We start from the raw sequence: 26454 nt of genomic DNA on the forward strand, positions 1-26454 counted from the left end.
AATATGTACGCAATGCTCAACGCTGCAAATGAAACCACGACGGCAATCGAAAACCTCTTCTCCAACTCAGCGGAAACCTGGACCACGATACTCTTCGGTCTCTCGCTCCAGATCCACATCGACCACTGCCTGCACGATCCCATCCGCATCCTCTCCACCCTCTCCATGCCAAATTCCTTCCAGCCGTAACCCTGCTTTCTTCAACAACTCCTCCCACTGCGTCCGACTTCTCTCGATTCCAGCATTGAAGGTCATCATCACCATATCGAATGCTGCTTGGAACTGGCTCGCCCCCTTGTCCGGTAACACCAAATCATGAATCAACAACTTCGAGTACCCAGGCTTCATCACGGATTTGAGGTTCTTCAAAATCGTCAAGGCGTATGCTTCGCTCCAGTCATGCAGAATGTGGTGGAGAAAGTAGACTCTGGCGCCGTAGACAGTGTTCGGTTGGAAGAAGTCTTGAGCTTGGTAGTGGATGCGAGGGTCGCGGGATGAGGGAGAGATGGTTGAGAGGGCGGAGGGAAGATCTTGAAGGATTAAGCTGGGCGTTGACTCTTCTTCCTTCCCAGTGGATGGGAACCTGTCAGCAAAGGACAGGATATCGTGGCCTTTCCCTCCTCCGACATCAACCAGGAGCGTTGAGGACGAGTCATAGCCCGAGAGGATCTGTTCTTGCACCGGGTACCAATCTACCCAGTAATATCTGGAACCCATGGTGTTGCCCATGAAGGTGTGAAAGTCTTGAAGTCGATCGGGTCGAACACGAGACATGTATTCGAAGACATCGTATTTTGTGGAGTGGGCGTATTGGATGAAGCCATCGTTTGCGGAGGTCGGGCAGGCATAGTTGGTCTCTTCCAGAAATTTGGGCGCGTATGCTGTCCCTGGTACTTGGATATCCCACACAAATCGATGTCCTGCGGCGATTGCTGGAATTGCGAACGCGTGTGTTGTGGGGTTAGCAAGCCAAGTTTCTGGCTCGCTGCCTTCAGAGATGTAATTCAAGCTTGAGAGAACCCGGAGAATGCGCGAGAGGAGCAGAAGCTCAGCATTATTGCATACGGCGGAGAGGTCGGCTGTGGAGATGGCCTTGTTGTCTTGTTTGGCTTGTTGTTGGATCAGGCGAGGGAAGACATCCAGACGCACTGCGGTCTGCACCGCGAATGAGATGAAAGGTTGAAAGATCATGGACGAAGCAGCATCAACAGGCTCAGTCAAGCTGGCTGTGAGTTGGCGGGACAGGGCAAGGGCTCTGGTCTTGGCTGCATTGTCGCCTTTGGATATGGAAATCTTCAGTCTTGATAGCTCATTGATGAGCGAGTTGGGGTCCGCTGGCTGATCGAAGCTGTTTTTCTTCTCGGTGCCAGGCGTGATTGGAGGGGTAGCTAAGGTAGACATGATTATCATGAGTTGTTGAACATAAATGTAAATTGCTGGGTGTTGTAAAGAAATATCACTTCCTACAGTCTTCTGGAGCTCGCGGCCTGTCCGTACAGCTCAGTTAGTTGACGGACGCCATCTTACGTGGCCTGACAAGAAACACCGAGCTTGCTGTGGAAAACGCCTGCTGAGGCGTCGAAACTTACTTCTTTAGGATAATGGAGCAATTATGCTTCGCATATGCATATCTGACAGCTACCAGTGGCTCACGGACAGCACGAGGATGCATTGAGGCTTCCGAGGTTGGAGGTCTTAGCGTGCATGTAATGCCAATGGACTTCGTGAAACACGCCCCATCTGCGATCATGGTCGTGTGACAGAGCTCTACCGCTGCTTTAAGCTTTTCGACAACGACGGGTGTATGCAAAAGGCACTTCTTGGCTTTGCTCGTCGTGTACTCAGCCAGCCGCGGAACGCCTCTCGGCGCCTCCGTATACCGCTACACTGATCGTGTCTAGGACGTGGGACCATGGCTTTGATAGCAATCCACGTGTTTAGTATGTATCGAGAATGGATGGTCCCAGAGTGACGCAGAAGATAGCGCAGCGACGTAATCTGTTTTGGAGGCACAGAGCCTGTGGAAGATATAAGAAGCGAATGCTCTGGCCAGCTTGCTCTTGTCATTCCCTGTCTCCACATCAGCCTTCCTCATAAAGCATTAAGATGGCAATATCAATCGAAGCTTACAGCCCCGCTGTCAATGTCTCTTCCGAAAAGAAGGACACTATAGTTTGCATAACAGAGCTCCGGAACGATAGTGACGAGTCGCTCGTGTCGAAGAACGTTGCCATCGATCTTGATCAAACTCCAAACCGAACACGTTCTTACCATGTCGACAAGAAGGCGAAGTATTGCCTGCCAAATGAGTAAGTCTAGCATCGAATTCCAAGGATTTGCAATACTGACTGCATTGATCAGTTCGCCAGAGCATGTCCGTCTCGAAACACAAGCTCAACTGGCCAAAGACATCATGCACGGCAATATCTTCCACGCTCCAATCTCTAACAGCAGAGGTGCTCGCATGCTCGACATCGGTTGCGGCACAGGCATTGTGACAGATGATATGTCCGTACGATATCCTCAAGCAGAATGCATCGGGCTGGATCTTTCCCGCGTCCCAGAACTGAGAACACATCGCACAAATGTACAATTCTTCCAAGGCAATGCCATAAGTCAACAACCCACGGAATGGACACCAAATGATTCCAAGTTACTATCATTGCCAGCTGATACAGATCTTTTCGACTACATTTACAGCCGCCTCTTGATTCTCGGAATGAACGACTGGCCATTATTCGTCAAGAAAGAGTACTCGCTCCTCAGATCAGGCGGATGGGCAGAGATTCATGATCTGTCCTGGACTTGGTTCGATGGTTCTGGAAACAATGTTAGCGACAAATGGGAATGGCTTCGATGCTTGAACGCCGATCTGCAGTCTCCAGAAAAGCGCTTAGATACTCGTTGCGGAGAGAAGACAGCGCAGTGGATGCGCGAAGCTGGGTTCGTTGATGTGCAGGTCACGCCCTACAAATGGGCGAGCTGTGGTATCACGGAGGAGACGCCTGAGCTGAGGGCTTTGGGCAAGTTCAATGCCGAGAATGTCCCCAAGATGCTGCATTTCGCCATCGAGAGAGCTATTGCTGATGGACAGGTCCCGAGTCCAGAGATGCAATTGAGGATAGAAGAGCTTAGGAAGGAGATGCGGGAGACATTGGTGTCGGGGACGGGATTGCATTGCATCATGTACGCGACGATAGGGAGGAAGCCGTAGTAAAGTTGTTGTTCCTGTCGAGCGTTAGAGCGCTGCATTACAAAGCCAAAGAAATACACCAAGCTTTGTTACAGAGAGCCTTTCAATTCGCTTGTTACATTGTCAGCAGCAAGACCAATATTTTCGCTCCAGTAACCTGCTGTTTTGGGGGAGAGTTGCAGCGATCGGTCTTGAGATCGTCGACGGCATCATGACGTGCATGATCCAGGAATCCAACACCAATTTTGGATTTTTGTTTCGTTGTAGTGTACTGAAGATTTGTTGCACGACAGGCGTGTGTCAAGAAGGTAGCTACCATCATGACTTCAATCCACCCAGCTCAAGCTCCAATGCCATTCGATGAGCTTCTCACCAAGCTGAGATCATTTTCGGCACCTCTGCTCGCACCAGACAAGATACAAGATCCAGGAATTAGTGATAGCATTGCCTCGCTATTCCTGCATCCCGCAATCGAAGCCTTGCTGCACATTCTGAACCATGACCTGCCATCAGCACATTTCTTGGTTCGCCACATGCAGTCCCCACCGGCCTATGAAGGAATGTACGTCCATGGCGTTTTGCATCGCATCGAAGGCGACTTCAACAATGCCCGAGCTTGGTATTCCGATGTTGGCGAGTGGGAAGGTTTCTTGAGGTTTTGGGGTTCCGTGGACGCTACTGGAGAGGAAGACGGGCAGAAGTTGCCAAGACAGATGAGTGCGAGGGAATTTCTCGATCGGGTCGAGCGGTGCGCGAAAAGTGGCGGTAGAGAGGAAGATGGGGAGTCTCTGCGATCGAAGAGTCGTGAGGAACTCGAAAATTTGCTTGATTGGTGCCTGGAACGATATGGGACAGATATGCATAAGGATGCAACGAAGATCTGGGTGCAGCCGAGTGAGGAGATTTCGAAGATTGGAGAGGAACAAGTCAGTGGATCCGGAGGTCCCAGAAAGTTCTGATAGGAAGATAAGATGAAGTCTGCTCGAGGACGTGCAGGATACGATTTCCACTCCCGCTGGCTGCGCAACTTTTCGCGGTGCTTAATACCACTTGCGGAGGTGGATGGCGTAGATGCGGCAACTCTTGATCTCCTGGAGCGCCCAGAGGTGGACATTGTCAATGTTCATATCCCGCCTCATGGTTAAGCCATGACTGCCCGGATGAAGTCGCACAGTGGCACCTCCCAAGGGTCCTGTATGCCATGAGCAGCTTTCGCAAATGAGATGTTGCTCTGCAAATTTCCGTTGTAGAAGTGCTTGGCCCCCGCCTCCGTTAGGCACTTTTCTACAATCGGAGCCGTGTTTCCCTGAAGTGGATTCGTGGTGATTGGTCGGCAAAGTCCCGTACTCCAGTCTTGTCGGGTCCGCATAGTGAGATCCATGGCTCTGGCAAACCACGCAGCGCTTTCTGGAGCAAACACACTTTCGATGGCATTGAAATGGCTCAAAGGCTCGGCGACCTCGTACAATGCAATCGACATTGACTGCGTTGGGCCTTCGGCGGCGTGGTGAACACGAGCTTGCGAAAAAGCAGACTTCTTTGCGGGAAAACTGCGAATAATCAGTCTCAAGATCGCTACAACAAGTCAAGGTTGCAACCTACTCGTTAGATATTGCCCCAGTAATCGAATTATCAGGATTTCGCTTTGGGAACCAGGGCCACGCGTCGTCGGAATTATCTTTGTATGCGACGTGATGCAACTCATGCAGTATAGTGATACCAGGCACACCCATCAGATCGATATGAGTCCCTCCCGCACCGTTGGTACCTCCATCTTGCGGTGCGATGCGATCAAGGTCATTGATATTGGTTTTGTAATTGAAACTCTTCGGGCACAGGATTACGTGGTCGGCAGCTTGCCATGCACCGGTGCCTTGGCGATTGGGAGGTGTCGTCGGGTGGAGGACCTGGGCGTACATCCCTTGGAAGCAAAAGTCAGGCTGACCGTCAGCGGCCCTGGGCCATGGGTATGGCGCCGATGCTGGGTCGGCTGGATAATCCTCCTTGTTGAGGACAATATAGCCTTTCTGTGAGTTGTCAACCTCAGGGTCCCATATGTCCCGTGCCATAGTACTGTAGTACTTACTTCGCTTCCTGAGGGATACTCGATGTCATACCAGAGATACCAGGAGAGGTGATATTGACGGTGATGCTGCAGCTCCCACTCGCTCAGCGTCACGACATTTCCATGCCGATCTCTAATGACACTGCCATCGCGTTGCCGAGCCGGCGCATTCGGGAATTGTATCTCCCAGTATGCTCCACCGCAGAACAGTTTGGGCTTGTTGCGGCCATCGGGTTGGCTGCGCTCCATGAGTTGCTGCGCACCGGCATAGCGAGCTTAATTTCATGTAAGTATCGTCCATGTTGTGTAAGGGGCTGACATACCGCGCAACTGATCGAGAAGAGTCTTGTCATCATCCACCGGCTCCTTGTCAGCTGCCTCTAGGTTTGGCCAAAGTCCGAAGAAGCTATACACCAGTGAATAGATCTGCGGCACAGCATACGTGCCCGGCCAGATCGCAGCCCGAGCAACATTCAACATGGAGTATGCCTGGAACCACATGTGATTGAGCATGTTCTCGTCACGGTCGTAGAATTCTTTCTGAGGGTTATAGAGCGGTCGCTGTCCGAATACGTTCGTCTGATCATTTCTGGGCTCCCCCCATAGTAGCTTGGCACACGAACTTGGATAGCGGTCGGGAGCACGCATGTCGACCTGGAATACTTCATGGAGGGCCTTGGGATCCTGAGGAAAAGGGTAGCCATTGGCATGAACGTCGCGGGTGACAGTGCACAGGAGCAACAATGCACTGAGCCAGGCCATGGCGACGCAGTGTTTCGGTGCCGCCTGTGTGGATTGGATGTTCGGTGCCGCTATTGTGGATTCCAATTGCTGTGCTGTGATCAAGCTTGGGTCATATTCGAATGAAGGTTGTGTTGAGAAGGTATGAGAAGATCGTGGGCAAGAGCCTGATTTTGTTAACGGGCGGAGTGGTGAATGCTCACCTGTACTCTTCGTTGATGGCGTGTGAAATTGAAGGGAACTTCTGTGCACTTACATGTGAAGCGATGTCGAAATGTCGTGCTTCGCGTACTGACCTCATTTCAACTTCAACATGCAGCATCTGATGCTTGTGAAGATTTTGTTGCTCGACCTTAATCACATTTGTCACTCACGAGTTGCAGGTGGGAAATTCGTTCCGGAAGAGTATATCCAAAGCAATGGCTCCTTGCTATGCTGGCCGCCGAACAACCATCTATGGCATGACAGTGGTCCAAGAGCCAGGTTTGGAGACATCTCGAGGATGTTGACACTTAGAAAATCGGAACCCAATGTCGCAGGACGCTATGGTCCGAGAAATGTAAATGGCGTTGTGTTCATGCTGCCACTAGACTTCAGCCGACTGGCAAGGGCTTGTTCGCATAAGAATGAAGTATTGTGTCGGCGTCAAGATTTGTCGTTTGCTTTCGCCGAGTAATGTTCCGTCGCCCTATGCTGCAGCGCAGCAGTCTTCATCCAGACCCATCTCGAGCGACGTAGCTCGCCGACAGAGCTCATTGAGGTAGCTGCGAAAGTCTGGATCGGCTCGTATAGAATGTCAATGTGTCGTATTGCAGAGCGTGGAGGCTGGTGGAAGCATCAGGCCTTCCCGCGGACAAAATGTAGTCTGAAGGACGAATCTGACGGAACTGTCGGAAAGAACTTTGAAGTTGCTCGGCTGCTGACTGATGTGGGGTCGGGGAAAGTCGTCGCCCGGGTCGGCCCGGCTGGGAATGAGTGATGATCTACGATTTTTTCGCTTCACAGCCATCAACAACCACGGTTCCTTAGCTCAGTTGGTTAGAGCGTGGTGCTAATAACACTCCAACGTGTTCAAACGCCAAGGTCGAGTGCGTACATACCTGTACCATTAGCAATATAATACCCAGCTAACAAATCTGTAGGGGTTCGACCCCCTTAGGGTGAGCAGCGCCCACACCAGCAACCTTCGGGGCTCGTATTAACAACGCCTAGGACCAACATCATCATTGGTGTCCTACCAACGCGACGTAACAGTCGACGACCATCCTTTTGCCTTTTCAGATCGAAAAGAAATCCTTTTTGGCCCATATGATGATCTATTTATTCACTTCTACGGAAGAAGGGTACTTTTGCAGGGCAAGTAATCCACGGTGTTCATGATATGATCATCGTGAGAAGCTGCTGCGCTACTGTATAGTATCATTCGAGCTTGATGGTGGTAGCAAGTGATCAAGTCGGTCTTTTGTGAACCGCGCAATACTTTTCATTCTCATTATCAATTCTTTTCTTCTGCCTTTTTGAGTTCCCCGAAAGCTCATTGCCAGTCTGAGTTCTAACATCTTCCTTTGTTGTAGCTTGCCACGATATCATGTCGTACTGCAGGAAAGACCGAAAAGTCGAATGCCCAACGTACGAGTCAAAACATTGTCGAGCGGCTGTGACGACTAGGCTTTGCATATTGGGTGACGAGGCAGGAAGTGGTCACGTTCATACAGACATTATAGCAACCGAATATAGAGGACAATGTCGACCGAGCCTCGCCCGTCTCCTGCTCGAAAGCAATCAGCGCTGCACAGCAGCCACGCCTTGAGAAACGAACATCGCATTCGACATGGCTGGAACAATATCCTTCTCAGCCAGAACCCCGTTCAACGCATCCCGAACTTCGAACTCTTCGAGCACAGCTCCGAATCTGAGAAAGTCGTTAGCAACCGAAAAAATCATGCCAACAGGAATCAAAGCAAGAACATACCCATAACACCTCACCTTCCCCACCAACCCATTCTTCAACCTCTCAAAATCCTTCTCCACCAACTCCCCAATCCTCTCACACGTAAAAATCATTGTCCACGCCATAATCGGCGTAATCTCTCCCTCACGATCAATCGGCAACCTCGAACTGAGATCCAACAATTTTGCCAAACTCTGATTACTCATGTCCGACGGCATCTGATGCGGATAGTTCTCTTTCGGCGTATCCTTAATATGCGACCACGGCGCACTAGTACCCATCAACGCATGACCCGACATGTGTTCGAATTGCCCATCATCAGGATTCTCCATAGGATGATTGAATCCTTTTCCTTCAGGATTGTGCGATCGGACGAGGAGGTATTGCATGTGATCCATGCAGGGTCGTTCGAGCCTGCGTAACATGTGAGCTGTCAGTTGAGGTGGACCTTTTTGCGAGTTCTGCATACCTCGCAGCAGCGCTAGGTTTGAGGCGGTGGCGATGGGTATGGGTTTGACGGGCCAGGGAATTGGATAGGGTTGCCTTGGGAGTCATACGTTAAGACAAAATCGATTCCTATTGAGTCGTAGTCGAGGCGGCTGGTCGGCATTTGTGCCATGTTGCGCATTTGATTGGGTTGCATGTTGGCGTAATGTTGTGGATGCGCCATTTGGTTGGGCATCGTTGGCGGGCTGAGGCCAGTGCTGTCAGATGTGCCGCGGTAGCTGCCAGATATGCTGCCGCTTGAACTCTGGCCGTATGCGCTCTCTGCGCGTTGGAACTTGATAGGTGTAGTTCCGAAATCGTAAGAGATGCCATGTTGCATGAGTAGCTCCTTCAATTTGCGGTTCTCTTCGTTAACAGCATCTCGTTCGCGCGCCGTCTGGGTGAACAGTTCTTTGAGCCGAAGTACTTCCTGTTCGAGAGCTTTGATGTACATTTCTTTGCGTTCGCGATGTGTTCTGAGAGATGTCAGACCGGATCATTGCACCGCCGAACGACAAATGCATACCTCTGAGCCTGTCGATTCAGTTCTTGCCGTCTTGTCAAGGCCGGCTTGCTGTCTGGCTTGGGACCTCTCCTTTTAGGAGGTTGTCCATCTGCATGCACAACTTAGCTCAAGAACATCAGCCAGTATACACGCATTTCCTACCTTTGGTTTGCTTCTTCTCCGGGTTGAGATTCTTGAAAAAGCTCAACCCAAGAGGACTTTTGCTGTCACTCGTTGATGAAGTAGGTTCTGGGAAGGAGATTTATGTCAGCATGTTGCCGAAGAGGCCCCGACCGGCATTTGGCAGTTCGAAATCATTCTCGACCTTCACCTTCGACTCGCAAGCGGCAAGGTTGAGAAGCACTTTGCTGCGCGATTGCAAAGCCTCCAAGATGAGGATCGAAACCATGCTAAGACGACACGCACCGTATGAGCTTTCCTGATCCAACTGACCGACCTGAGGGAGTCCATGGTGCACAGCATGATGTCCAGAGCTATACGTCGCCATATCGAAATTCGAGCGTGTTCGCCGCAATTGTCAACGTGCCAAACTGAAAGCTTACAGATTAGTTTCCCTTCAAGTCAATAGAAACAAATCAACACTGAAGTCTTCTCAAACGATCAAGAACACCACAAAGCGCAACGAACAAATCTCATATCATCTCTCCACAACCCTCACCAACCGATCGCTCGGAAGCAGGCACAACAAGTACACAAGAAGTTCAAACAAAAAAGCGGCACAAACACAAATCCTTCCCGCAGTATCGCTTGCGCATAAGTTTGCCTCGCCTCGGTTCATCCAAGGTCCCAAGGGATAGCGAGAACAACGAAAAGGAAACGCACGTGTGACCGCACACAAACAGGATGGAGCGTACCTATGTCGCACACGGAAGGTCGAATATGGTAAAGTCCGACGTTTGCCTGCTGCAGTCTGAAACGAGTGCGTCTCACGCTGTGCTTGGGTACATTGGGCGGGTGATTGAAATGAGTGGTTGTGCGTTGTCGTATACGGGAAGTAGATGGTGAGTGTCGAGATTTGAAATGTGAGGCTCGGTGGGATGTTCTGCAGATGCAGATGCAGATGCTTGCCCTGCCTTCAAAGTCGCGGGTCCGGGTCCGAACTGTGCGAAAGGTCTGTGGTGAGTGGTTGTTTGCTTGGGGCTGTGTGCTGTGCCGTGTAGGCGTGTTTCCGGGTGATCGTGATGCTCTCGCGCTCACGAGAACAATGACAATGTTTGCCTGGCGATTCCTTCTGGGTCGTAGGCTGTGAGTAGAAGGAAGAACCACGATGCGAGATGATCAGATATGCAACATTGGCGTCCTCGATGCGCGGTTTAAGAGGCAGTCTGGTGTTGCACAGAGACGCGGGTCGGTTCTAGGCCCTCGCTGGCCTCCCAGGCGTGGGCCAGATTGGATGCGGCAGGACCCGTGAAGTTTATAGGATCGCCGTCGTCTTCTCGCTCGTTTGTGGTGGCCCCGCGGAGACAACTACTGCAGCTGTAGTCCGTTTTCGTGTTCTTCGCTGCGTATTTGCTTTGCCTGGAAAAGCGCGAGAGAGAAGGACACGCAAAGCCGTAGAGTTGAGGTATCCGAAACGGTGAACACAAAGCATAAAGAGAACATGACGTACTTCGTAGCTCGAACTGCTCGACCGTGCTTGCCAAGACCTGGCTCTTCCGCTGCCACTCCGTTCCTTGCGTGAGGCACATCATCATCTGCGCGTATGTGATACAGTATAAATAGCCCGCACGCTCCACAAACCCCATGGCACCCATATACCAGGTCGCTCTGATCTTGCGATCTGCAATTTTCCTCATCCCATGGCTCATCCATCTCTTCATCGCCGACATTTTACTCTCCGCTCTGCTACCCCTCTCCGCGATCGCGCCCACCCTAGCATATGACCTCTCCTCCGCGATCGCCGAGCCCGTATGGAACGGAATCCAAAGTATACTGACGCAAAGAAATGGCGCCAAGATTATCGTTTCGGGTGCAGATGATCTTCCGCCGGGGGAGAGTGCGATTGTAATATCGAATCATGGTGTGTTTCTTCACGCGAATCTTCCTCAGTATAGTCTCCCTCGCCCTAACATGAACTTGGTAATGTAGTCGAATGGGCCGATTTCTACAGTATTCAAGCCCTTGCTCTTCAGAAGTCTATGCTTGGTCGCTGTCGGTACTTTGCCAAACAGCAACTCAAATGGGTTCCATTCCTCGGCTGGGGCCTCTGGGCCATGGGGATGCCTCTTGTCAGCCGGAACTGGATGAGCGACCAACGTGAAATGGATCGAGTGTTCAAAGGCGTGCAAGAGAGGAAATGGCCCATGTGGCTCATATCCTTCAGCGAAGCAACACGCTACACGCCATCCAAACGCCTCTCAGCAGAGAAATGGTGCGAAGCCAATAATCGCCAACTGGGGAAACATGTTCTCTATCCTCGTGTCAAAGGCTTTTGCGCTTGCGTGCGACAGTTGAGAACTACACCTCATGTCACAGCTGTGTACGATCTCACTATTGCTTACGCCCACCACCCACAAGGAGGGAGTCCGCAATTTCAGAAGCCACCTACATTCTGGCAAACGCTTTCACAGCCAAAGTTGAGTCAGCAGAGGACCTTTTATGTGCACGTCGCACGGCACGCGATATCAGACCTACCGCATTCGGATGCCGAGCTCGCGCAATGGTTGGAAGATAGGTGGGTGGAGAAGGGAGAGAGGTTGGAGGTGTTGAGACAGAAGATGGTGAAAGGAGTGAGCTGGGAAGGGTGATGTGTCAATCGGGTGAACAATGCGCGCATGATGAAGCGAATCAGATGCATAGTGACAATCTTCTGTCATTGAAATAATATGGCTTAATACAGCAAGCATACATGCTGCTAGCTAGATCAGATAACCCTCCAATGCCATGCTACGCTAAATGCTTCTACCCCCTATGTTCTGTCCCGTCTTCCTTCCTTCTTGCGCCTGCAGCAGTCTTGTGCTGCCGTAAGGGTATAATACTGTTACCAGATAATTCATGAAACACTTTAAATGGACACCAGCGCTACTTCAAGCCCAATTTGGCGCCGAATCGCTGTGATAGTTTGTAACCGGCACTTGAGTTGTTGGATGTCGTACTTCGTGGAAAACCCTGAGCTGAATCACTCGGAGGCTCAAATGCTTCCCACGGAGCGACGTCTTTGGAAGCCACTGAGCTATTAGGAGTAATAGCCGCTAGGTTTGTTCTTTGAGCAGCGTTGTTTCTGACGTGGGGTTTGGATGTACAAGTTTTGTCGTCATGTTTCGAGGCATGCCTAAAATCTCGGATATCGGAGTTCTGAAATGGTGCCGCATCGACTTTGGGGGTCCATGGATTGCATTGAGGATGAACCTTTGATCGCATCGTCACACTGCTCTCGAGGTTGGGCGTCCGGGGCATGCTATCCGGTGTTGTGGGTGTGCACGCCGAGCTCGAATGTATTGAGGGATCTAGTTCAGGAGGAGTATCGGGATGTGAGCAGAAGCTGTAAAAGGAGCCTGAGTCTTCAGATACACGAGCTGAACGGCGCTGTTCACCTGATCCAGACTGCATGGCCTCGACCGATGGATGCTTGATCCGTTCCAAAGAGGATGTAACTCTCTCTAGTTGAGTCGCGGTAGTGGTTGTCAAGGGACGATGCTTCTCGTTCGACTGGCGCATTCGTGAGCTCAATGCGGGAAAAGCTGGTCCGTTCGACAGCACGCTATCTCGATCGGAAGCCCCGCTTCGACTGCTAACGAATGACATTGCAGAATGTCGAGCGGAGCTGTCCTTCTCTGCTGTGCTTCGTTTTGTCGACTCCGGCAGGCCGTCCCACTTGCTGTTGACTTTCGGCACATGCTCAGGAAGCTTCTGAGAACTTACACCTCGCAGAACATTGGAGCCTTTCTGCGATGCAAGCTTCTTCTTCTCCTGCTCTGCGAATTCCTCAAATGCCGAAGTGGATGGTTCCTTGAGCGTAAGGAAGCCGAGAACCCCTTTGGATTTTCGCTTCGTTGGCACTTTTCCGCTTGCAGATTCCGTCTCCGAGTTATCTCTCGCAGAATTTCGAGTTGTCGTTACTGCTGAACGAGTGGGAGGCGTAGAGCCTGGCTCACGGCGAAAGGCAGGATGGAGCAATGAGTCCCTGGAGCTCTGCTGCTCTGCGACACTCCTCAGGTCATGATGCTGGTGATCCGGTTGTGTTACATCCTCGCGACAGGCAGACTGCTCGCTGGTCCGGTTCCTCACGGCCAGCTTTGGTATACGTCGTGGGGTGCCATCGCGTGTTGGATTCAGAGTAATAGTCATGACACTAGACACAAAGCTGGGGCCTTGATATTTGGGCTGTGATTTGATTAGCTTCGATTTTGCAATTCAAATATGCTCTCCGTCAGTACCATATGCTCGCTCCACGAGTGCACATTTTGCTCGCCGAAGCCACGCACATCTTGCGGTTGCTGGGTTGCCAACATAGTTGCTATGAACGCGATCATGCGAGTGTGAAGTCCAAATTGGGCGTGAATAGTGCAAGGGGAACAGTATAAGGATGATCGCTAGTTGCGAATGGCTTACCTATTTGTCGACGTCTGGACCTTTGGTTGCACGATTAGACTTTCAGCTGGGCGCTGGTCTGGAAGATGGTAGCGTGCATTCGGGACTACGCAATGAGTGCCTCGACGGCCTCTTCCGGGCGTGAAAGTGTCGTGGTCGTGGTGAAGACCCGAGAGCGTTCCTGTATTTCTTGTACTTGGACTGTCGCTGGAAAACGTGCTCATGTAGTTGCCGTGAGTTGGAAGTCACACCGAAATAGAAGTGTGGGTGGTTCATCGGGGAAAGCACAAAACGTGGTTTCCACGTTGCTCGCTTCCAAGCCCAGCAGGCGCGCCGTCTCATTCGTCACCACCGACGCCAACAGCTGCGGAAGACGCCATTCGGCCGCCGCCACCATGGCTGCGAACGGAGAGATCTGCAGCAGAAGTCTGATCGAGCTCCTCCGCCGAGGCGCCGCGGTCTCCGTTTGGCCAGCAACACGTGCATGACTGGCTCAGGTGCGCATTGGCACAGCTGGATACCGGATTGGCGTCACCACGGTGCTCAAGGTGAGGGCAACGATGCCGAGCTGGAATTGGGAGGTGTTACAAGCAGGAGGAGAGGAAAGCCACTCACGGCACAGCACAGCACAGCACAGCACAGCACCCACGGGAATGCATTCCTCGTGCCTCAGGCCGCAGTCGGTCGTTCGTGGCACTTTGCACTTTTGGTGCACACCCTGCGGGACAGGCCGCTACAGGGCATTAACTGCATGCCTTCAACACCATCATGCCTTTCCTGAGAGCCGAGACAAGGACACCACATGTTATTGGACGGACGAAGTCTGAGGAGACAGCCTTCTGGCCCTCCAATCGCGCCCAGATCATCGACATGAGCCTCCAGCGAAAATCGCGCCTGCGTGCTCGACTCAGAGAGCTAATGTGTGCCTCCGAACTCGAGCGACAACCTCCAGCGACATTGTCGCATCACGCATGATAGCGAAGCGTAGGTACTATGCTGTTCTTGGTGCAGGAATGTGAGCAGACCAAATTAGCAAGTACAGCAACGTCGACAAGAGCATTTGACGCGCGCCAGTCAACATGGACCGGGGCGGCAAGGGACAGATTCAAGTATCAGTACAATGACTTCAACTTGACTGTTGGAAGGCTCGGCAACTTTGGAGTAAGACCGAAGAGGCGAGGGAAGACACAATTAATGGACAGAGCGCATCCAACGTCACCTGCAGAATGTACATTCGCAAATGTCACACACCGAGCACTGCAGCACAGGTTGCGTCTGTGGCTGAGCAAGAAGACTGGGAAGGCTGTATTGATCTGGAGAAAGGTAAGCTATCGGGCGATGGCTCTGAGGTGCAGTGATCAATTCACAGTCCTTTCCCGGCGGAGGAACATGCTCGAAAAGTTTCCTCTCACACACTCCAGCTGCAGTCCGTAGCCGGAGTTGTGCTGGATGTATTGGGCCGGAGAGTGATTGGTTCCCAAACTCATTTTCACACACAGAGCTGACGCACAGGAAAATAATGGCAACCAAGAACAAAATTTTCGGAATTTCTCGAGCTAAGATACAAGATGCAGACCATCACTACGCCTGTGACCACCCACTCGACGTTGCGCTCTATTATGGCACATACACTTGGCAAGCTGTCCCGGCACCATTGGCCTGTGGAAGAGTCAGAAACCTCCTGAGAACCGACGTAGAAGCGTTAAACTTACGGAGACACTGGTACAGCAGGCAGCTTGTCGGCTGATATTCGAACACTCCGAGAAGAAGATGTAACCATCAGCAGGCTGACTCGGAGCTGTTGTAGAAGAGGTCTGTTAGTACTGCCTCGCAGCGAAATGGTCAGTGTCACTCACGAAAGTTGCAACCGGTACTCGGCGTCTGAGGTGTTTGTCGGATTTGACAGCAGTATGGGCTTCTACCCACGGGACAGGCAGAGGAGGAGCCTGGAGTCGAGCCTTGTGGAGCGGCCGCGACGACTGCGCAGAGAGCAGCGATTATTATGGACTTCATGATGGCGCTTGTTTGAAGACCTGCAGTGACAGCAAGAGAAATGTTTCGGCAGACTCGTACGTGACAGATCAGGCGCGATCCACAAGGGTATGCAACAGCTTTATTAGTACACCGCTACAAGAAGTGCTGCCGTGGCATTGCCGATTGATGAAGAGGGTACTGATGTTCAGGGCGTTCCTATGTCCGACTAGGGTTGTCGATCACTTCACTAGTCGTTGTGCGAACGCCTTTTGCGCACATGGGCGCACTTGTCCGCCTATCAGAGCTGGATCTCAGCTGCGGGCAAAGGCGAACCCCACTGTCGATCAAAGTGAAGCTGTCAAACAAAGTTTCCGGACTGTTTCCGGACCCTCTTCACTGAAGATCTGCAGTGAACATCTCCATGCTTGCTTGGAACATATATTCCTGATAACTCTACCTGGGGTCCTGTCGATCGTCACTATTCGCAAGAGAAACTGCAAGGTCAATTCATCGCGACTGCACAACATGAAGTTTACTTTGGCTCTTTCGTTATTCGCATGGGCTGCGGGCGGCTCTGCCCAAGCCGCCTTCTGTACAGCAGAGCACAGGATCAATGTCATGCGCTACATCACCGCCGTCTTCAACGAGAAGGACTTCTTGAAGTCAGCAGCCGGCATTCAAGGGATGCCTTTGGAACCTGACTGTCCTGCAATCGGTAAGTTAGTTCATATATGAAGGGAGCCCTGTCACCTGCACTCCTTTTCGTCGTTGGACATGTCTGACAATTCGATCGATAGTCAGCGTGAACGGCGCCCCTGCAGTCGAGTTCGGCTTTGATGCATCATCAACCAAGAACTTCGCCAACGTCGTCCGACAACTTTTCACCAAAGTGACATCCAAATATACCGACTACGGCAACGGCACAACCCTCATGGACGCCGACGTCGTCCTTGGGACACTCCACGTTTTGGACTTCCCCGTCAATGCACACATCCTCGTACCGGCCGAGTTCGACCTTGAGACATGTCGCCTGCAGATTCTCCGAGCGAATGTCTTCGTTCCATCAGCTATTGGAGGCGTACCTGTGAACACTCCCGTCATTCCAGCATTCCCAGGCCTCGACACTCTTCCCGGGCTAAGAGGAATTCTGGCAAAGCTTCCTGGCAACCCTTACAACATCTGAAGTGGTTGAGTTTGGATCAAAGTTGTACGAAGTAGGATCTCCGTGTGTGATGATGGGAGAAGTTGTGACTGGTGAGGTCCGCTAGCCGCCGAACTGGTGGCGCGACATATTATTGTACATAGTCTTTGGATATGGTGCAAATGAAAGTGTACCTCAATACTGCCTCTGCCCCAATCCTGCTGACCGTAACACCGAGATGAGTAACTCCTGTGCAAGCAGGCGAGCTCTGTTCAGAGCCCCAGAGTGCCAGTCGCTGCACGACTGTGTCTGAAGATTGGGAACCTGACAGACGTTGGTGCAACTAAGACTTGGAAGTCGGCCTCATGAACTTGGAAGTTTCTTATGTTCAATTTTCCGTGCCTCCATTTTTACCTGTCGATTTATTTGCCGCAATCTCAAGACTTGGACGAAAGTACGAACAATGTTGAGCTAACGAAATATACCTTATGTCCATTCGAATCATAGCTTGACTGCCGATTTGCCCACGCCATCATGCTTGCCCGCCCGCTCAATATTCGCCATAGTCCTCATCCGAGTATCTGAAGCAAGCTCCGGAACAGAAGTCTGAGACGTAAAATCCACAATATCGTGCCATGTCTTCTGAACATCTTCAGGAGGCGCAACACCATCCTCCAGACTAAAGTCATATCCCTTCGATCGCTGCAATCGTGTCTGCGCTTGCCATCCACATCCAGCCTCAAAAATTTGTCTATCTACGCCAGAAGGCAATTGGTCCGAGCATAGTAAGAGTACGATCGGCGCGACGTAGTCAGGTTTACGGCCTTGGGCGACTTCTTCGGGAAGTACGGATCTGGTGAGCGCTGTTCCTGCTGACGGCGATATACAATTGACTCGGATGTTGTACTTTTTGCCTTCGAGGGCTAGCGACTTGGAGAAGCCGACTATGCCGGTTTTCTGTTGCAGTCAGGATGCTGTTGATGAATCTGGAGTGACTTCGTTGTGTTTGAGACTTACCGCTGCAGCATAATTGCTTTGCCCAAAACTACCATATGTTCCGGATGTACTGGTGGTGTTGACGATACGACCGTACCCTTGCTTCTTCATGTATGGGAAAGCAGCTCGAGCGGTTTTGTATGTGCTACGAAGATGGACGTTGTAGACAGCGTCCCACCCTTCGTCATTCATGTTTTGGAACGACTTGTCTCGAAGTATGCCTGCGTTGTTGATCAACACGTCGATGCGGCCAAAGGCATCGATAGCTGTCTTGACTAGGAGCTCTCCGTCTTCTGCTGAGGCTTTGATGGGAACGGCTTGACCATAGCCAAGTTTCCGGATCTCCTTCGCGACACTTTCTGGGTCTACTGCGTCGTTGACCACAACTGAGGCTCCGAGCTTTGCGAGCAAGAGACAGTATCGTCGACCAAGACCCGCTTGTCCTCCGGTGACAACAGCAACTTTTCCATCGAAACGTACCTCTGGACCGGCCTCATTAGGGGGCATTCGTTGCGACTCTTGCAGTTTGGAGACAAGATCTGCAACGGTTGAGGAATACTCGGCTTGAGAGAAGTCGTTGACTGCATCCCAATGCTTCAGAATTGCACCCGGCGTCAACGTTTCATCGCATTTGAGCAAAGCTCCGCCTGATCGCTGCCACCTTAACTTCGACATGTGACCTCCTCCTAGCTCGAAGAGAGAACCATTCTCGGTATTTGTCTTGTGTGTAAGAACAGCCACCAGTGGAACGATCCAGGAAGGAGGAAGGTATTGAAGCAACTTCGCAGGCATGACCGTGGCCGTCATACGGCTTGCAGCGATAGGAGCGATGATGTTGGTCAGTATGTTGTACTTCACTCCTTCTTTGGCAAGTGTTTCGCCCAGACCGATCATAGCTGACTTTGCGGCCGAATAATTGCATTGACCAAAAGAGCCGTACAGTCCAGCAGCTGAAGATGTGAGTATCACACGGCCATACTTCTGCTTTCGGAATATCTTCCATGCTGCTTGCGTAGTTTTGTAAGTCCCTCTGACGTGAACGGCGTGGACCGAGTCCCATTGCTCGTCTCTCATCTTCCCGAAGGACACGTCACGAAGTATGCCGGCATTGTTGATCAAGACGTGTACGGTACCGAATTTCTGGAGAGCAGTATCGATGATTTTGTCTCCTTGTTCGACGCTGTTGGTGTCTAGTACTGCTTTGCCCCCAGCGTGAGTGATCTGCTGAACTACCTGTGAGGCGGTCTGAACAAATCAGCTGCATTCAATTCGAACTCAGACTTGATTCAACACCTACCGATGGATCCTTATCGTTGACCACAACAGATGCACCTCGAGAAGCGAAGAACACAGCGTACGCTTTTCCCAGACCCGCGCCTGCTCCAGTCACGACGATGACCTGATCGTTAAAACGCAATGCCATGATTGCCTGTTCATGAGCCATGAGTATTTCTGCCTTGAGAAATGTTATAGTATCGTGACTGTCCAATTTCGAGAACAGCGGTCAGCACAGAGGTTTTGCTGTAAAGTTGTGCTTGGCACTAATGGATCGATCGGAAACTCAAAGATCATCGCTATATTCCCATAGGCAAACCTCGGGAATGAGTTGACCATCCTAGTGGGGAGAGTTGACGATCATCAACACAGCGGAGCATCCTCGAGCTTTCAGCTAACGAAAATAATGCGCTTGCTCAAGAAAATCAGAAACCTGAAAAGCTATTGGAAAGGAGAGCTATACTTCACTATCTCTAACTAAAGTTTGCTTCCTGGGCCCTTCTTGGAAGCCCACTCTCTCAAAGTTCGCCGCAGTATCTTTCCACTGGCGGTTTTGGGGATCTCGTCTACGAAGACAATGCCTCCCGTGCATTGCTTGTACTTCGCCAGTTTTTCCGCAAGATATGACTCAATGCCTGATCTATCCTTCGTTGCGCTCACGACGTACGCACGAGGCTGCTCTTCCCCATTGTGCAAAACTCCAATAACACCTGCATCAGAAATGTCGGGATGGCTCACCAGCACCCCTTCAATCTCCGAAGGAGCGACTTGAAAGCCCCTGACTTTGATGAGCTCTTTCTTGCGATCGACAATATACCAGAGCTTTGTTTCTCCATCGCGATCTATACTCGTCAGCATGTCGTTACTCTAGTCGAAGACTCTGGTGAGCGCTTACAAGCAATATCTCCAGTGTGGAAGAAACCATCAGAATCCCAATCCCGCTTGTTTGCCTCCCCGTTGTGAAAGTATCCTGCAATGACGACTGGACCTCTGATGCATATCTCGCCCCGAACATTATTCGCAGTAATATCGTTCCCATCGTCGTCACATAGTTTGATGTCGATATTTGGAGCCATTTTGCCGACACTCCCAGTGATTTCGTGTCCATCAGTATATGGTGTCATGCAGCAGGTCGCGACTGTCTCGGTCATGCCCCAGACTTGCGTCAGCGGTGTTGATTCTGGCAGTAATTCTTTGAATCGAGCTTGCGTGGCGGGATCGAGAGGCGCTGCTCCACTTTGGGCATTTCGAATGCCTTTGAGCGAGTACTTGTGACGAAACGGGGACGACAGGATACGGTTGATGATGGGCGGCACCAGACTGATGTCGGTAACTCCATATCCCTCGGTGTCCCGCATGAAGCTTTCGAGCTCAAACCGCCTCGCTATGTACATTGTGTCGCCGGTATAGAGGGGATTGAAATGTACACTTGGCACTGTGGAGGCATGGAACATAGGAAGGGCTATGAGGCGGCGTTTCTGCCACCCTACCCCCTTCATGTCACCTAGAACCGTGCATTGAGCAACAAAATTGTAATGTGACAGCATAGCTGCTTTTGGTAGGCCTGTACGAGGTCAGATGAAAGCCTGAGTATAGCATGAGAGGATTAGGCTGACCTGTGGTTCCCGAGCTGAACAGTAGAGCTGCGAGGGTTGCACGGGCGGTCCTTTGGTCGTTGAATCGAGGCCAATCTTTTTCTCCGTGCTTTCTCAACTCTGTCCAGCTTCTGACATCGTTGTAACTAGTCTCAGAGAACGCGAAAATGCGATCCCGATCGACGGAGACATGCTCAGCTGCCTCAAGAAATGTAGGTAACAGTTCCGGCTCCACAATGACAAATTTGGTTTTCGATGTCCTCAGATGATGTATGAGTTCGTGAAGGCTTTGCAACTTTTAGTGATACTGAAAAAATCAATCGATCATGAGAATCATGCTGGTATGCACGTACGTATACGCAGGATTGCTGCCTGTGAAAACACCGCCCGCAGCCACAATTCCATTCACGAGAACAGGATAGTTGATGCTATTGAATGCATGAATGCACACTGTCTCCTGTGCTTGCAGTCCTATGTGCTGGAAACCTGCCGCAAGTTGTCGGATGACTTTTCGACATTGCTCTGCAGTCCAGAACTTGGTAGCGTCCGCAGCATACACGTAAATTTGCCTGTTCTGATCGAACCGTGGACTGTCAAAATACCACGACAAGATGTCCTTCTGGGGAATGCTGTAGATAATCAGCCTGGTTCGCAGTAAGTCGAGTCCCAACAATATAGCACTCACTGAACTACCGTCTCAGCGAGAAAGGGCGCCATTGTGCTTGGCACACCTGGTGAGAGCAATCTGCATGCTGATGAAATGGCTCAGGACGGGCGTGATCCATTTGATCGACCTCTCATTAACCCTTTCAGGACTAAGTAACTATCCGAGGCAGCTAACTGCCAGCTCTCCCTATTTCCGTCTCACACCCGAAGTTTAGAGTTGCTGCATCCTTCCGAGAGCGATCTTCTTGTATCGGAGCTCAATTACTATGACTTCAATGGTTGGGCTGCGAAATACTTCAACTCATCATTACATTACATTCAAAGGCTACTCATCTGAGCAAAAATGGGCGGTCTACGAGATGCGTACGTCCTGGGCGTAGGAATGACCAAATTCCTGCGCCCTCGTAAGGAGCGAGAATATCCGGAATTGGGTTACGAGGCTGGAGTAAAGGCCATGATCGATGCTGGCATCAATTATGATGATGTCGAGATGGGCATCGCATGCTTTGGTTATGGCGGGTCAACATCAGGCCAGCGTGTGTTCTATCAATTCGGCATGACTGGAATTCCGATCTATAATGCCCGCAATGCTTGCGCCACCGGCTCGACTGGACTGAACATGGCTCGTAATGCCGTGCGTTCGAGGACAGCGGACTGCGTTCTTGTGATCGGCTTTGAGCAAATGGCTGCTGGACCATTAGCCAACGATGATCCGCGACCAAGCGCGGTTGAGCTCTCAACTGCCTTGATGCACAAGACTCGAGGCAAGTTTAAGAGCCCGATGACAGCACAGTTCTTCGCAAATGCTGGACTTGAATATATGGAGCGATATGGAGCACAAGCCGAGGACTTTGCAGAGCTCGCACGTCTCAGTCATGCGAACTCAACGAAGAATCCATATGCTCAATTCCAAACCGAATATACGCTACAGGAAATTTTGGACTCGCCAATGATTCATCCTCCTTTGACGAAATTGCAGTGTAGTCCTACGAGCGATGGGGCGGCGGCCGCGGTCATTGTATCCGAGAAGTATCTCACCGGTCTCCGTCAACGGAACCAAGCCATTCTCATGGCAGGACAATCCCTCATGAGTGACGACCCATCACTCTTCTCCGGAAGCTCAATGGATCTGGTCGGATTCGGGATGACCAAGAAGGCCGCGAAGGCCGCGCTTGCAGAAGCTCGTGTGACTGCAAAGGATGTTGGTGTATGCGAAGTCCACGACTGTTTTTCGACGAACGAGCTCATTCTCCTGGATGGACTTGGACTTTGCGCTCCTGGTGAAGCCCACAAGATGATTCGAGAAGGCAGTGTTGCTCGTGGAGGCCAAGGGCCACTCCTCAACCCGTCTGGCGGCCTGATTTCCAAAGGTCATCCCCTCGGCGCGACTGGAGTCGCCCAGTGCGCGGAACTAACATGGCATTTGTGAGTATTCAGCTTTTTGCAGTATCGCATAATGCACAGCTGATAGGCTTACAGACGAGGCTGGGCAAATAATCGCCTCGGTCGGTCGACGACCGTAGCACTGCAGCACAATCTGGGCCTAGGTGGCTGCTGTGTTGTGACTGTGTACAAAAGAGCAGACGGCAAAACAAGTCAGCCCGTTTCGAACGAAGAAGTGGTGAAGAATTCTGCCTTTCAGTACAACCCTGCAGTCGAAGCGCGATACGTAACGCCCAACGAAGGCGATATTGCTCGCAGCCGTAAGCACAGAATCGAGTTCGCAGTGGGTGATACTCTCGAGAAGATTGCAGCACGTCTTTAGCAGCAGAGCCAGGCAAGGTCGATACTTGATCACCACATACAATTGAGGCATGCCTCTCTCCTCAAGTTATGCTACTCATACAGCTCTGATACTGCTTCGCAATTCCTTTAAATGGCGCACTCGGTCAGCTGCTGGTTCAAGCATTCCGTCACGATTCGATTCACGGGTCAGAGCTTCGAGGTAGCGATCAAAAACGCTTTTTGCAAGCATCAGCAAAGGATCGCGTCTTTTTGAGGGGCCTCTGTTAGATTCATCAAGACTCATACGGCCGAGGAACCTCCCCAGAGCCACCTGTGAAATCATAGTCAGTGTCTCGATCAAAGCGTGAAGCGGTTGAGGAGATATATGAGCAGGGGACAGCGAAGGAAGAACGAACCGCTTGAATATACGAGAGTGTGTGGCAAATAGACCATTTGCGCGCCGCGTTAGGATCCAAGTCTGATAATGCGAAGAATGCGGCTAGTCCTTCGTGGAAACAGTGCACAAGCTCATCCGATGGGATTGCGGTGGCAATTTCTTCGCTGATGTGCAAAGCGAGCATCATGTAGAAGTGAAACACAGACATAAGCTCGACGCCCTGACGTGCAACTCGACTGTCTTCCTGACTTTGGACCCAAAACGAATCAAGATTTTGGAAAGGGGCTTCGAAAGAATCAAAGGTCGCCTGCAACAGATCAATGACACGTCTGGCGTCGGCTACTTTTGTGGTAGCCGTCGACGAGACGGCTTCCGTTGTACTGCAGATGTGTTCGGAGGCGACTGCTCCAATCTTCGACAGGGCTGTGTGGTAGCGACGGTCGGTGGCTGCCTGAGTCCGCTCGTGGCTTTGTTCGTTGAGTCTCTGACCCTCGGCAACAAGATCGGACCCTAGTATTGGACCATGGACGCCACGGATGATGCTTCGTGGCATTTTGAGGAGACATGCGAGCATGTTATCTTGATGACAAAGAGCATCCCAAAGTTGAGCGCCTTGCCACTCTTCGCTATTCCCGCAGGCTTGCGTCCTTGAGGACGCATGGCCGAGAGCAAGGCTACATGCTTGACGTTGATTGAGTCCAGCGAGCGTCCAGGCCTCGATCAGACGCCCATCGTTGATGAAGTAATGACTGATCAGGAGCAAGACCTGGGCTCGCCCGATTGAGTGTAGCTGTAGATAATTCGACAGCCCAAGCGCTTCATGACAAGCGGACAGGAACATCTGTGCCTGGTCATGTTGATCCATGTCTGGGGACTGCTGAGCAGCGCATGCATACACTCCCAAGAACAATGCAAGCTGCATCGGATCGCATTGGCTTCTATCGCAGACCGAGTCCGTCCAGAACGCCTCATGAGCCTCAAGAAAGTCGTGAGAGCTCAAGACTGGTAGTATTGGGTCTATATCGCGGATATAGATGTCGCACAGTCTACTCGCCTGTATCTTGGAAGGCATGGCCTTCATGATTTGTGATATGCCCGCCGAGTCTCTGTCACGGAACGGGTGATCTGCTGGAGCTTCCATCAATGTTGGTAATACTGAATGCCATGCAGCTGTAGACTGTGGAGGCAAAGCAACACTACGAGCAAGTGGCGCAGGCTGAATGTTGCGGCGCTGCGAAGGAGACTTGGTCCGCAGAGCAGGAGCTGCCGAGTTGGGCTGCGGTGCCGGGTGCTGAACAAGGTTCAATGCGGTATGTATTACCATCGAGTGAGGAGGAGTACTTCCACCGCTGTGAGACGAGTGTGCGGGCCCGGAGTGGATATCGTGAGATGCGGAAGCAGAGTTTTGCTCAGGAGAATCATGATGTTGGCTTTCATGACCGGTCTTCTGCCGTTTCGACTTGCGTTCTGTAGGTGCCGAAGCGTGCAAGATTTCTGCAAGGGCGTTGTACGTGCATGATTGTGCTCTCCTGATACTGTTTCACAAGTCAATACGCGTCAGCTGCGCGAGAGATAGCACAATTGGCATACCAGCCAAGACATGAGGGCCGAGCTCGATCGCACTTGGTCTTGCGTTGCACGCACTGATCGCAATTGAGCGTAGGCTTGAACCTGGTCTTCGGTGCTCGAGGCGATGGCGGCGAGCCGGTAGGCTGCTGGATGGTTGTCGTCCGTTCGAGGACCGGATTCGAGCCGTCCAGATGATTTGTCCGGGGCACGAGCGACTGCAAGGCGTAGAATACGTCGGCCTCAAACGATGTGCCGGACGGATATGCTCCGTTATGGCCGTCGGACTGCATCACGGTTTGCACTGTTGAATGCGAGAGGGGAAGTGTCAGACGCAAGAGGAGCAACGACGGGAATAAGTACGGCTGATCTGCAGTCGCGTCACACCCAAACAGGCAAGCGATCTGAGCCCATATTAACTGCACACTGCACCACAGAAGTACCTCCTACGTAGTGATCAAGTTAATCCCGTCCAACTGAGCGTCCTGTAAATATGCTGAGTGCACACTGCACAATACATCATAGGCTCCTTCCCTAGAGTACGAGCTTCCCCCACACATTCGTCTATACTGCACTGGAACATTGACCAAAATGTCGATGTCGCTTGTTCTCATCCTAAGCCTTGCATGTATTGCATTGTCAAGACCTGCTCCATCTGGCCATGAGTACCGAGCACCTGGTCCGAATGATGGTCAGCACTTTCGCTAACTGCTGCCACTGATTGCGACGGCTGATCGAAGCCTAGTGCGATCTCCATGTCCTGGCATCAACTCACTCGCAAATCATGGTGGGTAAAATCGAGCCGCGAGTCATCGAGTCCGCGAGGCTAATCCACTCCCTTCGATGGGAGCGTAGGCTTCATCCCGCGCGATGGCAAGAACCTAACGCCAGCCATCATGGTCGCCGGCTTGAAGGAAGGCATCAACGTTGGAGCGGATTTCGGTCTTCTCGTAGGACAGACTGCAACACTTGCCAACAGGGACCCCTTGGCGGGCACTTTCAACCTTGATGACCTGCGCGCGCATAATTTCCCCATCGAGCACGATGTTAGTCTTTCCCGGCAGGACGTTTACCAGGGAAACAATCTGGTGTTCAACCAGAATGTCTTCAACGAGGTGCTCGGCTTCTACCAGGGCATGAACGCAGCAACGATCCCCGTCGCTGCTCAGACCATCTGGAGTCGAGTGGAGACTCAGCGCCGTCTCAATCCTGACACACTGATATATGGCCCCCGACAGCTCTTTCTCAGTCTCGGAGAGACATCACTCTATTTGAGCGTTATGGGTGATCCATTGACAGGAGTCGCGCCGGTCTCTTACGTGAAATCACTTTTTGGTAAGGCTTCGCAGTAAACCCGTTACATATTGAAGTCGAAGCTGAACGGATCATTAGAGAACGAAAGGTTGCCATACGAGCAGGGGTGGCAGAAATCGCTGCTGGAGACCAACTTTGTTACTTTGGGAGCAATGATCGGACAGCTCGTCCTGAACGACGCTCCCGACTTCGCGCGTGACCTGCCGAACTTGAATGCGGGAGGTTTAAGAGATGCATTTGCGCTGAGAGATCCACTGACAGGCATTATTGGCAATGCCACGTGCGGTCTTCTGGGAACATGCTGAGAGCATGA

General features: G+C 51.5%; 13 protein-coding genes across 14 annotated transcripts; 6 read left to right on the forward strand and 7 right to left on the reverse strand.

The window, feature by feature from the left end:
• Positions 1–66: 66 nt before the first annotated feature.
• CKM354_000288300 (uncharacterized protein) lies at positions 67–1401 on the reverse strand (the record flags this gene model as incomplete). Its single annotated transcript, XM_044798053.1, has 1 exon — positions 67–1401. One exon carries the CDS (start codon positions 1399–1401, stop codon positions 67–69), a length of 1335 nt encoding a protein of 444 aa, XP_044653988.1.
• A 705-nt stretch (positions 1402–2106) lies between these two features.
• Positions 2107–3214, forward strand: CKM354_000288400 (uncharacterized protein; the record flags this gene model as incomplete). The annotated part of the gene is made up of 2 exons (XM_044798054.1): positions 2107–2309; positions 2362–3214. The coding sequence occupies 2 exons, from the start codon at positions 2107–2109 to the stop codon at positions 3212–3214; spliced, it is 1056 nt and encodes a 351-aa protein (XP_044653989.1).
• A 299-nt stretch (positions 3215–3513) lies between these two features.
• Positions 3514–4152, forward strand: CKM354_000288500 (uncharacterized protein; the record flags this gene model as incomplete). The annotated part of the gene is made up of 1 exon (XM_044798055.1): positions 3514–4152. One exon carries the CDS (start codon positions 3514–3516, stop codon positions 4150–4152), a length of 639 nt encoding a protein of 212 aa, XP_044653990.1.
• Positions 4153–4334: 182 nt separating this feature from the next.
• CKM354_000288600 (uncharacterized protein) lies at positions 4335–6020 on the reverse strand (the record flags this gene model as incomplete). The annotated part of the gene is made up of 4 exons (XM_044798056.1): positions 4335–4743; positions 4796–5220; positions 5280–5533; positions 5582–6020. 4 exons carry the CDS (start codon positions 6018–6020, stop codon positions 4335–4337), a joined length of 1527 nt encoding a protein of 508 aa, XP_044653991.1.
• Positions 6021–7781: 1761 nt separating this feature from the next.
• Positions 7782–9449, reverse strand: CKM354_000288700 (uncharacterized protein; the record flags this gene model as incomplete). Its single annotated transcript, XM_044798057.1, has 6 exons — positions 7782–7911; positions 7972–8364; positions 8508–8912; positions 8963–9050; positions 9104–9190; positions 9368–9449. 6 exons carry the CDS (start codon positions 9447–9449, stop codon positions 7782–7784), a joined length of 1185 nt encoding a protein of 394 aa, XP_044653992.1.
• A 1256-nt stretch (positions 9450–10705) lies between these two features.
• On the forward strand, positions 10706–11709 carry CKM354_000288800 (uncharacterized protein; the record flags this gene model as incomplete). The annotated part of the gene is made up of 2 exons (XM_044798058.1): positions 10706–10982; positions 11051–11709. 2 exons carry the CDS (start codon positions 10706–10708, stop codon positions 11707–11709), a joined length of 936 nt encoding a protein of 311 aa, XP_044653993.1.
• Positions 11710–11983: 274 nt separating this feature from the next.
• CKM354_000288900 (uncharacterized protein) lies at positions 11984–13249 on the reverse strand (the record flags this gene model as incomplete). Its single annotated transcript, XM_044798059.1, has 1 exon — positions 11984–13249. One exon carries the CDS (start codon positions 13247–13249, stop codon positions 11984–11986), a length of 1266 nt encoding a protein of 421 aa, XP_044653994.1.
• Positions 13250–15991: 2742 nt separating this feature from the next.
• Positions 15992–16649, forward strand: CKM354_000289000 (uncharacterized protein; the record flags this gene model as incomplete). The annotated part of the gene is made up of 2 exons (XM_044798060.1): positions 15992–16181; positions 16264–16649. 2 exons carry the CDS (start codon positions 15992–15994, stop codon positions 16647–16649), a joined length of 576 nt encoding a protein of 191 aa, XP_044653995.1.
• Positions 16650–17108: 459 nt separating this feature from the next.
• Positions 17109–19026, reverse strand: CKM354_000289100 (uncharacterized protein; the record flags this gene model as incomplete). The annotated part of the gene is made up of 3 exons (XM_044798061.1): positions 17109–17564; positions 17625–18848; positions 18901–19026. 3 exons carry the CDS (start codon positions 19024–19026, stop codon positions 17109–17111), a joined length of 1806 nt encoding a protein of 601 aa, XP_044653996.1.
• A 329-nt stretch (positions 19027–19355) lies between these two features.
• CKM354_000289200 (uncharacterized protein) lies at positions 19356–21190 on the reverse strand (the record flags this gene model as incomplete). Its single annotated transcript, XM_044798062.1, has 5 exons — positions 19356–19720; positions 19774–20442; positions 20495–20760; positions 20827–21102; positions 21159–21190. 5 exons carry the CDS (start codon positions 21188–21190, stop codon positions 19356–19358), a joined length of 1608 nt encoding a protein of 535 aa, XP_044653997.1.
• Positions 21191–21482: 292 nt separating this feature from the next.
• CKM354_000289300 (uncharacterized protein) lies at positions 21483–22904 on the forward strand (the record flags this gene model as incomplete). The annotated part of the gene is made up of 2 exons (XM_044798063.1): positions 21483–22564; positions 22619–22904. The coding sequence occupies 2 exons, from the start codon at positions 21483–21485 to the stop codon at positions 22902–22904; spliced, it is 1368 nt and encodes a 455-aa protein (XP_044653998.1).
• A 75-nt stretch (positions 22905–22979) lies between these two features.
• Positions 22980–25120, reverse strand: CKM354_000289400 (uncharacterized protein; the record flags this gene model as incomplete). Its single annotated transcript, XM_044798064.1, has 3 exons — positions 22980–23195; positions 23281–24796; positions 24852–25120. 3 exons carry the CDS (start codon positions 25118–25120, stop codon positions 22980–22982), a joined length of 2001 nt encoding a protein of 666 aa, XP_044653999.1.
• Positions 25121–25418: 298 nt separating this feature from the next.
• Positions 25419–26446, forward strand: CKM354_000289500 (uncharacterized protein; the record flags this gene model as incomplete). Of its 2 annotated transcripts, XM_044798065.1 has the most annotated exons (5): positions 25419–25518; positions 25573–25614; positions 25683–25873; positions 25928–26162; positions 26220–26446. In XM_044798065.1, the coding sequence occupies 5 exons, from the start codon at positions 25419–25421 to the stop codon at positions 26444–26446; spliced, it is 795 nt and encodes a 264-aa protein (XP_044654000.1). The 2 variants fall into 2 exon arrangements, with proteins under 2 accessions (XP_044654000.1, XP_044654001.1); XM_044798066.1 differs by having other exon boundaries at positions 25683–26162.
• Positions 26447–26454: the final 8 nt, after the last annotated feature.

Source organism: Cercospora kikuchii (genome assembly GCF_019650295.1).
Source record: "Cercospora kikuchii DNA, contig_00002, whole genome shotgun sequence".
Lineage (NCBI taxonomy): Eukaryota > Fungi > Ascomycota > Dothideomycetes > Mycosphaerellales > Mycosphaerellaceae > Cercospora > Cercospora kikuchii.